Consider the following 13473-nt stretch of genomic DNA (forward strand, 5'->3'; position numbering starts at 1 on the left):
TTTTAAACATGATTAGCAAGTCGCTAGCCTGATTTTAACATGACTAGCAAGTCGCTAGCATGATTTTAACATGACTAGCAAGTCGCTAGCATGATTTTAGCATTATTTTTGCATGACTAGCAAAGTCGCTAGCATGATCCTAGCATGACTAGCAAGTCGCTAGCATGATTTAAGCATGACTAGCAAGTCGCTAGCATGATTTTAAACATGATTAGCAAGTAGCTAGCCTGATTTTAGCATGACTAGCAAGTCGCTAGCATGATTTTAGCATGACTAGCAAGTCGCTAGCATGATTTTAACATTATTTTAGCATGACTAGCAAGTCGCAAGCATTATTTTAGCATTATTTTAGCATGACTAGCAAGTCGCTAGCATGATTTTAGCATGACTAGCAAGTCGCTAGCATGATTTTAGCACGACTAGCAAGTCGCTAGCATGATTTTAGTACGACTAGCAAGTCGCTAGCATGATTTTAGCACAACTAGCAAGTCGCTAACATGATTTTAGTACGACTAGCAAGTCGCTAACATGATTTTAGCATTATTTTTGCATGACTAGCAAAGTCGTTATCATGATCCTAGCATGAGTAGCAAGTCACTAGCATGATTTTAGCATGACTAGCAAGTCGCTAGCATGATTTTAAACATGATTAGCAAGTCGCTAGCCTGATTTTAGCATGACTAGCAAGTCGCTAGCATGATTTTAGCATGACTAGCAAGTCGCTAGCATGATTTTATCATTATTTTAGCATGACTAGCAAGTCGCTAGCATGATTTTAACATGACTAGCAAGTTGCTAGCATGATTTTAACACGACTAGCAAGTCGCTAGCATGATTTTAGCAAGACTAGCAAGTCGCTAGCATGATTTTAGCATAACTAGCAAGTCGCAAGCATGATTTTAGCATTATTTTAGCATGACTAGCAAAGTCACTAGCATGATTCTAGCATGACTAGCAAGTCGCTAGCATGATTTTAGCATGACTAGCAAGTCGCTAGCATGATTTTAGCAAGACTAACAAGTTGCTAGCATGATTTTAGCAAGACTAGCAAGTCGCTAGCATGATTTTAACATGACTAGCAAGTCTCTAGCCTGATTTTAGCATGACTAGCAAGTCGCTAGCATGATTTTAGCATGACTAGCAAGTCGTTAGCATGATTTTATCGTTATTTTAGCATGACTAGCAAGTCGCTAGCATGATTTTAGCATGATTTTAGCATGACTAGCAAGTCGCTAGCATGATTTTAGCACGACTAGCAAGTCGCTAGCATGATTTTAGCACGACTAGCAAGTCGCTAGCATGATTTTAGCATTATTTTAGCATGACTAGCAAGTCGCTAGCATGATTTTAAACATGATTAGCAAGTCGCTAGCCTGATTTTAGCATGACTAGCAAGTCGCTAGCATGATTTTAGCATGACTAGCAAGTCGCTAGCATGATTTTATCATTATTTTAGCATGACTAGCAAGTCGCTAGCATGATTTTAACATGACTAGCAAGTTGCTAGCATGATTTTAACACGACTAGCAAGTCGCTAGCATGATTTTAGCAAGACTAGCAAGTCGCTAGCATGATTTTAGCATAACTAGCAAGTCGCAAGCATGATTTTAGCATTATTTTAGCATGACTAGCAAAGTCACTAGCATGATTCTAGCATGACTAGCAAGTCGCTAGCATTATTTTAGCATGACTAGCAAGTCGCTAGCATGATTTTAGCAAGACTAACAAGTCGCTAGCATGATTTTAGCAAGACTAGCAAGTCGCTAGCATGATTTTAACATGACTAGCAAGTCTCTAGCCTGATTTTAGCATGACTAGCAAGTCGCTAGCATGATTTTAGCATGACTAGCAAGTCGTTAGCATGATTTTATCGTTATTTTAGCATGACTAGCAAGTCGCTAGCATGATTTTAGCATTATTTTAGCATGACTAGCAAGTCGCTAGCATGATTTTAGCATGACTAGCAAGTCGCTAGCATGATTTTAGCACGACTAGCAAGTCGCTAGCATGATTTTAGCACGACTAGCAAGTCGCTAGCATGATTTTAGCACGACTAGCAAGTCGCTAGCATGATTTTAGCATTATTTTAGCATGACTAGCAAGTCGCTAGCATGATTTTAAACATGACTAGCAAGTCTCTAGCCTGATTTTAGCATGACTAGCAAGTCGCTAGCATGATTTTAGCATGACTAGCAAGTCGCTAGCATGATTTTATCGTTATTTTAGCATGACTAGCAAGTAGCTAGCATGATTTTAGCATTATTTTAGCATGACTAGCAAGTCGCTAGCATGATTTTAGCATGACTAGCAAGTCGCTAGCATGATTTTAGCACGACTAGCAAGTCGCTAGCATGATTTTAGCATTATTTTAGCATGACTAGCAAAGTCGCTAGCATGATTCTAGCATGACTAGCAAGTCGCTAGCATTATTTTAGCATGACTAGTAAGTCGCTAGCATGATTCTAGCATGACTAGCAAGTCGCTAGCATTATTTTAGCATGACTATTAAGTCGCTAGCCTGATTTTAGCATGACTAGCAAGTCGCTAGCATGATTTTAGCATGACTAGCAAGTCGCTAGCATGATTTTATAGATAGATAGATAGATAGATAGATAGATAGATAAGGTTTGAAGATAGATAGATAGATAGATAGATAGATAGATAGATAGATAGATAGATAGATAGATAAGGTTTGAAGATAGATAGATAGATAGATAGATAGATAGATAGATAGATAGATAGATAGATAAGGTTTGAAGATAGATAGATAGATAGATAGATAGATAGATAGATAGATAGATAGATAGATAGATAGATAAGGTTTGAAGATAGATAGATAGATAGATAGATAGATAGATAGATAGATAGATATGGTTTGAAGATAGATAGATAGATAGATAGATAGATAGATAGATAGATAGATAGATAAGGTTTGAAGATAGATAGATAGATAGATAGATAGATAGATAGATAGATAGATAGATAGATAGATAAGGTTTGAAGATAGATAGATAGATAGATAGATAGATAGATAGATAGATAGATAGATAGATAGATAGATAGATAGATAAGGTTTGAAGATAGATAGATAGATAGATAGATAGATAGATAGATAGATAGATAAGGTTTGAAGATAGATAGATAGATAGATAGATAGATAGATAGATAGATAGATAGATAAGGTTTGAAGATAGATAGATAGATAGATAGATAGATAGATAGATAGATAGATAGATAGATAAGGTTTGAAGATAGATAGATAGATAGATTGATAGATAAGGTTTGAAGATAGATAGATAGATAGATAGATAGATAGATAGATAGATAGATAGATAGATAGATAGATAGATAGATAAGGTTTGAAGATAGATAAGGTTTGACGATAGATAGATAGATAGATAGATAGATAGATAGATAGATAGATAGATAGATAGATAAGGTTTGAAGATAGATAGATAGATAGATAGATAGATAGATAGATAGATAGATAGATAGATAGATAGATAGATAGATAAGGTTTGAAGATAGATAGATAGATAGATAGATAGATAGATAGATAAGGTTTGAAGATAGATAGATAGATAGATAGATAGATAGATCGATAGATAAGGTTTGAAGATAGATAGATAGATAGATAGATAGATAGATAGATAGATAGATAGATAGATAGATAGATAAGGTTTGAAGATAGATAAGGTTTGACGATAGATAGATAGATAGATAGATAGATAGATAGATAGATAGATAGATAGATAGATAGATAGATAGATAGATAGATAGATAAGGTTTGAAGATAGATAGATAGATAGATAGATAGATAGATAGATAGATAAGGTTTGAAGATAGATAGATAGATAGATAGATAGATAGATAGATAGATAGATAGATAAGGTTTGAAGATAGATAGATAGATAGATAGATAGATAGATAAGGTTTGAAGATAGATAGATAGATAGATAGATAGATAGATAGATAGATAGATAGATAGATAGATAGATAGATAGATAGATAGATAAATAGATAGATAGATAGATAGATCGATAGATAAGGTTTGAAGATAGATAGATAGATAGATAGATAGATAGATAGATAAGGTTTGAAGATAGATAGATAGATAGATAGATAGATAGATAGATAGATAGATAGATAGATAGATAGATAGATAGATAAGGTTTGAAGATAGATAGATAGATAGATAGATAGATAGATAGATAGATAGATAGATAGATAGATAAGGTTTGAAGATAGATAGATAGATAGATAGATAGATAGATAGATAGATAAGGTTTGAAGATAGATAGATAGATAGATAGATAGATAGATAGATAGATAGATAGATAGATAGATAGATAGATAGATAGATAGATAGATAGATAAGGTTTGAAGATAGATAGATAGATAGATAGATAGATAGATAGATAGATAGATAGATAAGGTTTGAAGATAGATAGATAGATAGATAGATAGATAGATAGATAGATAGATAGATAGATAGATAGATAGATAGATAGATAGATAAGGTTTGAAGATAGATAGATAGATAGATCGATAGATAAGGTTTGAAGATAGATAGATAGATAGATAGATAGATAGATAGATAGATAGATAGATAGATAGATAGATAAGGTTTGAAGATAGATAGATAGATAGATAGATAGATAGATAGATAGATAGATAGATAGATAGATAGATAAGGTTTGAAGATAGATAGATAGATAGATAGATAGATAGATAGATAGATAGATAGATAGATAGATAGATAAGGTTTGAAGATAGATAGATAGATAGATAGATAGATAGATAGATAGATAGATAGATAGATAGATAGATAAGGTTTGAAGATAGATAAGGTTTGAAGATAGATAGATAGATAGATAGATAGATAGATAGATAGATAGATAGATAGATAGATAGATAAGGTTTGAAGATAGATAGATAGATAGATAGATAGATAGATAGATAGATAGATAGATAGATAGATAGATAGATAGATAGATAGATAGATAGATAGATAGATTAAAGCTTAATTGAGTATCAATGGCTTCTAGCAGTTTACATTAAACATAGTTCAAACAGACATGGACTTTTGGTCAATGAAAGTCTATGGGACCTTTTTATGATTTTTAATATTAATTTTTAAGAAAACCATAACTCAAACCAGTCTGAAAAGATATAGCAATCTAAGTCTGAACAGTATGAAGATCTGACCCGAGTTTGGAGTATGTAGCTTGAACGGTCTAGGAGGAGTTAGTGTCTAAATATTTTCCGCTCAGAAAAATAAGAAGAAGAAGAAGAAGAAGAAGAAGAAGAAGAAGAAGTTTAAATAGGATTTCAGTAAGTTGGCTTTCCCAAGCCAACTTAATTAAGTACCAAATGTAAAAAATGAATTCCTAAATAAGAAATATATCTTTAGTGTGTGTGTGTGTGTGTGTGTGTGTGTGTGTGTATCTTTATTAAAAGGGGTGCTATTGTGCTTTTTCACTTTTTAAACTTTAGCCAGTGTGTGGTGTGTATGTTTGGGCATAAAAACATCTACAAAGTTACAAATCTCAAAGTCCACTCCAAACGGAGATAATTAGTTTAAAAAAAATCCCTTTTCAAGAACTACAGCGAAACGACTCGTTTGGACTACAGCGTTTGTTTTCCGCATTCAATGATGTCACAACGCGGTATCCCGCCTACAGAAATTCAATTAGTTGGCGGGTGGGGGATTCGCCTAACTTTACCCATGTAATATGGACAGCCGCTTTTGGGATGCTACAACAAGCTGTAGGTCGGCTAATTTAAACACAGCTTTAACTAAAGGGTCCACGAACTGTTCCGGTAGCCGTGCTAAAGCAGCGCCATTCACGTTCACAGAGGGTCCAAACACACACAGATCCGCAGCTGATGTAAACAGGAACAAGTTCCTGTACTGGTGTGAATGTCTTTATTGATATATCTTTAAAAATCCAAATACATGTAAACATTATTAAGGGGCTTAACTTACCTCTTAACGTTAATTTCGTCTGCTCATTCAAAATGTCATGCGATCACTGCTGTTGTTGAGATTCAAATGAAGGTGACTCAATCAAAATTGGATTATTGGTCCAATTTTCTTAAAAAAAAAAGAAAAAAAAAAAGAAACCTTTGTTCCTCAATATTTTTGCCTACATGTTCCTCAAATTTAGCCTGGAAAAATTACCCAAGTTTGCTTAAAAATAGATGTGAAATTTATCTCTTAATTTTATTAGTGAAATGTTCTCAATATTTTAAAAGAAATACAGAAAACTGTTTTTTTTAATGAAATATGCACATTATTTTTAATGATTACATCAAATTTTTTAATGAAAATTACAAGCCTCATGATTAATTTTTTACAGTGTAGTTAACGTTTATAGTATGAGGAAGAAATTGAGGAGTATCCTGGCAAATAAAAATTATTTAAGACATCTCAAATTCTTAACTCTGCAAGTAAGTGACAAAATTCATGCAAAGATTGACATGAACCTTTTTATTATGTGACTTTGACTGTGTATAGATCCTTTTCACATTTATGGGGTTCTCAGAAATTGTAGTCAGCGTTTTGTAAACTTCTGTAGAGGTAAATAGAAACTGTGACAAATATATTGTCGTGTCCTCATTTACCCAAACAGCAAAAGAAAAATAAGATCCCTGACAGCGTTTCAATGATTTTTCAAGAGGAATAAATACACAAACAATATATCAAGACACTGATTACAATAGTCAAAAGAGTTATAAATCAAATTTGCCAGCAAACCCTCTTTGTAACAGTTACACAGCAGCATTAACTAGTTTAATGTGAGTTTAATGGTAAGGTATAAAAACAGAAAGCGGTAGTTTTTTTTAAATATACATAAAAAAATATAGAAAATATTCCTAGATTCACGATGTTAATAACTTTAGACAAGCACCATCATATGAGTACGAAATTTTATTCTATATACAACATTTCTATGATGTATTTGTGATTCTAGAGAGCAGTGCACCAATGGGACTTTTATTTTGCTCTGGTGATGTGACGTCATAAAGCTTCGCCGCGCTCCTCATCTGTTGTGATTCACATGAAGAAAGGTTTGTGGTTTTAAAGTTTTTAAACCAATGTATATTGTTGCATCAATAAAGCGTTTTTACAAGCTATGTAAAGTAAATCATCCTTATTAAATAAAACGTTGATGCTTTAGTGTTACTGAAGACGCTATCCTTTAGAAACAGAATGTGCGTCTCATTTCTGTCTCTATATCATGAATCAATCGTGTGTTGATGTTGATGTATGTTGAAGTGATGAGAGCAGGGGCGTCGTAGTTGGGGGAAAAGGGGGACTAAATTACCAGGGCCCCAAGTGTGGGGAGGGCCCCCGAGGATCAACCCCCCCCCCGGAACGTAGTACAGGGGGGCCCCTTAGCTGAGTCAGTGCACAGGGCCCAGAACGACACAGCGACGCCCCTGGATGAGAGAAACTGAGAATCCGAATCATTTGAATCAAATCATTTGTGAAATGATTCAGTGATTCGATTCAGCGGCACGCGGACTACAGACGACAACAACAAACACAAACGAGTGAATCACAACCGAGAATGATTTCATGAAAGTGTAATATATTAGATATGAACAAATATTTCAATACGAAATTTAAATAAAAAAATTGCCTGCCTAAATATAAACCTTCTGGGTAATTTGTGTATTTTATAAATTGTATATTAACTTTGTCTTACTAGTGCACTGAATACTGAACTAGGAGCTGATTGAGACGCACCCAGAGATTTAGTTTGCATTGATTTTTCTTTCTATTAATTATTCTCATCTTAAACAGGACAAAGTTTTCAAACACACAGAAAAACTGGAGAATCAACAGAGATCCACAAGATACACTATTCTAAAGATGGCTTTTATTAAAGAGGAGAGTGAAGACATGAAGATTGAAGAAACATTGAAACATGAAGATACTGAGGAACAAACACAGATGGTGTTTATTAAAGAGGAGAGTGAGGTCATGAAGATTGAAGAAACATTCAGAGTCAAACATGAAGAAACTGAGGAACAAACAGGTTGGTTTTTATTCTTAAAGCTGAACTCATCACAGAAATAAATATACAGAATATTTATTAATAATGTCTCACGAGTGTAGAAATGTTTTGACATTTGACAGAAGTTTAGGTCACATACTAACGCTGTCTTTAAGCGCAGCTGAGAAGATCCTGCTTTTAATCTGGCCATTTGTTATTATGACATCGGGCATTTAATTTGTAGCATTAATATGGAATTAGCTACCCTGGAAATCCAGAGGTCTGGCCAGAGCACAATTTGAATTGTCTCTGCAAGATAGACTTGTAGTCAAGCCCAGAAGGTATAGAGACCAAGACAAGACCAACACCAAGACCAAGACAGACCATGTCAAGACCAAGACCAAGTAGAGACCAAGAACGATACCAAGTCGAGACCGGAGAAAAAAAACAGACTAGTGTTGAAGCCAAGGTTAATGTACTTTAGTATAGTTTTCAAATTTTCTATAAAATTTAGTTTAGTTTTTATTAGTTTCATTAGCAATTTTGTTAGTTTTAGTTTAGTTTCTATTTTGTGAACACATTTCTATTTAGTTTTTATATAGTTTAGTTTCAGTTTTAGTTTTAGTTTTTTGAGATTAAATAGTGATCACGATTTCCTCGCAATTCTAAACTAAGCAAAATATTGTAAAATAAAAGTGTTTAATGCATTTGAATGAAATATTAATAATTTAATACGTAATATTTATATTTAAAATACAATATATTTAACACACCAATTTTTTATATTAAATTTATGAAAAAGTAGTTTGAATGAACAAATGACTTGCTCACAAAAACATCACTGGATGAATCTGCGTTTTTTAATCAATCTATTCATTGGAAAATCCATTTTTTAACAGTTGTTTCCATCTAGTGGCGAAACAATGCAATCGACACAAACTTTATTTGAAGCGTCAATTACTTTCAAAAGATGAAGTGCTCTGTTTTCATTTCTTCCATTGACATCACATCAGTGTTTATATCCAAACTATGACCTTTAATCATAATATTGCTGTGCTAATATGAATGACTGGGTATTTGAAAAGACTGTGAAGCTGTTTTTTACATGAACATGATGAATGCTCTCTCTGTTAGCGGCAGTGCAAATACAGATTTGAATGTAAGGCTTTTTCAAAGGTTTAATAGATATGGAAAATCGTTGTCATTTACAAATGAGATCGCTTGCGTGTTTGAATGTCTATCCTTTAATGATTAAGCAGCTCCAGTATATTGGCTTGATCTCTTGTGTTATATAAAATACATCAATAGAAATTGATGCAGTAGCCTAGATTTAATTCAGGTGCTGTTCAGGTCGCAGTCTTTATTTTTCTGCCATGGCTTTTGAACGCAATGATTACAAAAATGATTATTTATTTTAGATAATTATTATTTTGTTTCAGTTTTTCAAGAAAAATTTCAAAAACTGTTAATATAGAGGGCATAACGTTACATGGATGGATGAGCGCCAACAGCTGTCGCAAAAAACAAAAACAAAAAAAACATGCATGTGATTGGTTGCATTTGATTTGAAGGGCGCAAAATATTAATGTTACATTATCAAACGTTGTGTTTTCGTGGATACCAAAGATTCTAGAGCGTATATTTATTTATTTATTTATTTATTTATTTGCGTGTAGTACTGCTAAATCAGTCTTGACGGTCTGAGACACGTAAAAGTAGTCTCGAGACCGGTCTCGAGACATACATCACTACTGCAAGACACTCTGTTTTACAGATGAAAATCAGTTGTTTGAAACGGCTTTGGCTGCTACAATCACCGAGTTAGACTTGGCTTTTCATTTAAAAGAGGAACGGAAAGCCACGTTCGAATCGTTCCTTTGCAAGAAGGACGTTTTTGCTGTTTTGCCGACTGGATACGGCAAGAGTTTAATTTCTCAGTTAGCTCCGCTGGTAGTTAAGCGTATGGGGCGACCACTAAGAGGAAAAGATCCGAAGCGGGCAATGCCAGATAGCATTCGGCAGTCTCGAGTCCTGGCTGTTAAAAAGAAGTGGCGATAAATGTTATCGAACAAGGTCTCTGATTGTGGTGGATGAGGTCCATCTCATTTATTGATACTGGTAAGAGTCACTTGGTAAGCTTACTGTAACGAAAAACTGAACTATTCAATAGTTATACATAAACCTAATTTGAACAGGATGATATGTCTCGCTGCTGAATGAAACGCTAGTGACCATTCACATATTAGTTGATAGTTAATGAATAGTTTGAACTTTTCATTGCTCAATGCCAGACCCTTAATCTTAATAGATTAGGGTATGGATTTTTCCAGGCTAGGAATTAGCCTAAACCTCATAAAAGATCACTAAGACTATACAAATGCAACAGATGATACTCTTTCATACGATGTGATTTCATGAGATTATTTCATTTACCTTTTTTTTTTTTTTTTGTAGACCAACACAATGTAGGACATACAGAAAAACAGTACAAAATAGGAGAAAACAGAGTTGTAAATATAAAGCAAGTCTGATAATAATAAACACAAAATAAACAAATAAACAAAAGTAAGGCAAAACAAAAGCATTAACATTTAAGTTAAATTCTGATGGGGGGGGGGGGGGGGGGTTGCAAGGAATCAAGAAAACTAGAAAACAGTCCGAGATCGAAAACACGAAGGCAAGGCAGGGAAACAAAAACAAGGAAACTAGATAAATGCTACAGCTAAACAACAATCAGCAAACAAAGGTGTGAGGGACAGACTTGTATACCAAACAAACGTGAACACATTACAAAACCAACCAATGGGAAACGGACACAGAGAACAGAGGAACCAATCAGAAAATGACACAGACAAGGGTGAAACATGGTAGGTTGAGTGAACAAAGACAGAGTTTGTACTGGAGTGAACTCTACTGAAGTTCAGAGACACTCCAACTGATGACCGTAACAAATATCAATATAATCAAGTAAATAAATAGATGACCACTGGTCAGGAATCATAGATCAAACTTACACCAAGGTACTGTAATTTTAAGATGAGAACGGTATAAACCAGTGGTTCTCAAACTGGGGTATGTGAGGTGATAGAGGGGTACAAAAAAAAGGCTGAGCTTTGGCATTAATTTAATTCTACCCCAACTTTAGGTTAAGTTGATGAGTAGGCATACATTGGGCTCAGGTTGATGTGTTCCCCATGCATTGATTTATTTGTGGTGACACAAATATTATATATCATGAGAAGTGCCGGCGTTCCACAAGTGTCTGGGGGGCACCAAAAATTTGGGTCGTGAAAAATCATCACAACAGGCTACTAGTATAAATAACAAATAAAATATGTCTGAAGCATGTTGTCAAAATAAATGCCAATTGCATCATTATCAGAGCCGCGAGAGGAAATGACTCGCTGCAGATGAGATGATTGTGGTTTGTGTTTACATTCATAGTAATTTACATAGCAGACGGTTGTTTGCAAAAACCGATTTACACAGCAGTCTGGGATTTAGAGCGCCTGTTCACTACTTGTTTATAGTGTAAAATAGCTAAAAGTTTTAGAAGTTCCTCAAAATGTCCTCCTCAGTCCAAGAAAATAGCAGAAGCAGGGACCTAGAGCTGTACAATTAATCTCTAAAAGATTGCGATCTCGATTCGACCCCCCACACGATCTTAATCCAGCATTTATAAGATTCAGCCAATTATATTTTCCAGGACAGTAGACGAGCATAACTCGTTTTGCGACAGCAGGGCTTGAAATTGCGACCCTTTTGGTTTAATCTGCGCAACCTAAAAATTATATTTGAATATATAGAGCATTTGTGCGAGTGCGAGAAATTGTCGTGGTACAACTTGGTTTCAATCCTTTACACAACTTTCACTAGCCTGACTACTGATACAGTGACAGGTTCGGGGGACGCGCTTTTCAAAATCCCGTTCAAAACAACTTTCAAATGGTTTTGTTAAAGGAACACTCCACTTTTTTTTGGAAAGTTGGCTCATTCTCCAACTCCCACCGAGTTAATAAGTAGATTTTTACCGTTTTGAAAATTCATTCAGCCGTTCTCCTGTTCTGGCGATATCACTTTTAGCATAGCTTAGCATAAATCATTGAATCCTATTAGACCAGTAGCATCGCGTTCAAAAATGACTAACTATTTTCCGTATTTGTCCTTTTTAAAACTTGACTCTTCTGTAGTTATATTGTGTACTAAGACCAGTGGAAATGCAAAGCTGTGAGTTACTGGGCCGATAGGATTAGGAACTACACTCCCATTCCGGTACAATAGTCAAGGAAGTTTGCTGCCGTAATATGACCGAAGCAGGCGCAGTAATATCACACAGCGCCTGAAATTAGATCCCAGCTATGTAACTTCCAGTGTGACCGGTGCTAAGTTTGTGTAATTCCGGTTGTTGCAGCTGTCAGAGTTGCAGCTGGTAAATTGTAAGTGGCTGGATTTAACTGTGTGTGATTAGCTATGGTTATGTGCATTGTAAGGGGCTGTGATAGTAAGTCGAAGACGTACTCTACTACCATGTTTCATAGAATTCCCACGAAAAAAATAGTAATTTCGACTAATGAATCAATGGCTGGCTGCTCTGAACATGGATCTCAAAACACTGTGAGAAACGATCAAGAAATGGCGTGTTTGTTCCGAGCATTTTGATTGATATGGTTCAGGATCTGCACCAAAGTAAATATCTTCTAAATCGTCTCTCACAAATGTCTGGCGAGGAACGCTGCCTGTGCATGCAGTTGGTCACGTTGGATAAGTTGACGGAAGTAAACATTTGCACATGTGCTGTGTGATATTACTGCGCCTGCTTCGGTCATATTTCGGCAGCAAACTTCTTTGATTATTACGCTGGAATGGGAATGTAGTTCCTAATCCTATCAGCATAGAAAACCGCAGCTTTACATTTCCGCTGGTCTTAGTAGGCGATATAACTACAGAAGAGTCAAGTTTTAAATAGGATAAATATCAAAGCTCGTTGGTCAATTTTGAATGCGATGTTACTGGTCTAATAGGATTCAATGATTTATGCTAAGCTATGCTAAAAGTGATATCGCCAGAACAGGAGAACGGCTGAATGAATTTTCAAAACCGTAATCATCAATATTAAAACAATAAAAGGCTTGAACTACTTCAGTTAATGTGTAATGAATCTAAAATGTATGAAAGTCTAATGTTTATCAGTACATTACAGAAAATAATGAACTTTATCACAATATGCACATTTTTTAAAAAGGACCTGTATTTTACCATGAGAACGATATAAACCAGTGGTTCTCAAACTGATGGAGGAGTATGTGAACAAAATGCTGAGCTTTGGCATTTTTTTATTTCTACCCCAACTTAAAGTAACATCAAATTAAGTATTTCTGACAAGCAAAATGCCAGTTTCAGTATATACACAGTTAAATGTGATTTAATAAATGTCAAATTATATTAATTTACCTCAATTTTGAAATCT

General features: G+C 34.7%; 1 protein-coding gene across 1 annotated transcript in view; it reads left to right on the forward strand.

Annotated features, from left to right (window-relative positions):
• Positions 1–7821: 7821 nt before the first annotated feature.
• Positions 7822–13473, forward strand: part of LOC141326162 (uncharacterized) — a 33823-nt gene continuing 28171 nt past the window's right edge. Inside the window, exon 1 of the mRNA XM_073834880.1 lies at positions 7822–8048. Within this exon, the coding sequence (XP_073690981.1) occupies positions 7883–8048 (166 nt within the window). The 5' untranslated portion in view covers positions 7822–7882. The remainder of the gene's footprint in view (positions 8049–13473) is intronic.

The sequence above is a fragment of the Garra rufa genome, chromosome 1, assembly GCF_049309525.1.
Source record: "Garra rufa chromosome 1, GarRuf1.0, whole genome shotgun sequence".
Lineage (NCBI taxonomy): Eukaryota > Metazoa > Chordata > Actinopteri > Cypriniformes > Cyprinidae > Garra > Garra rufa.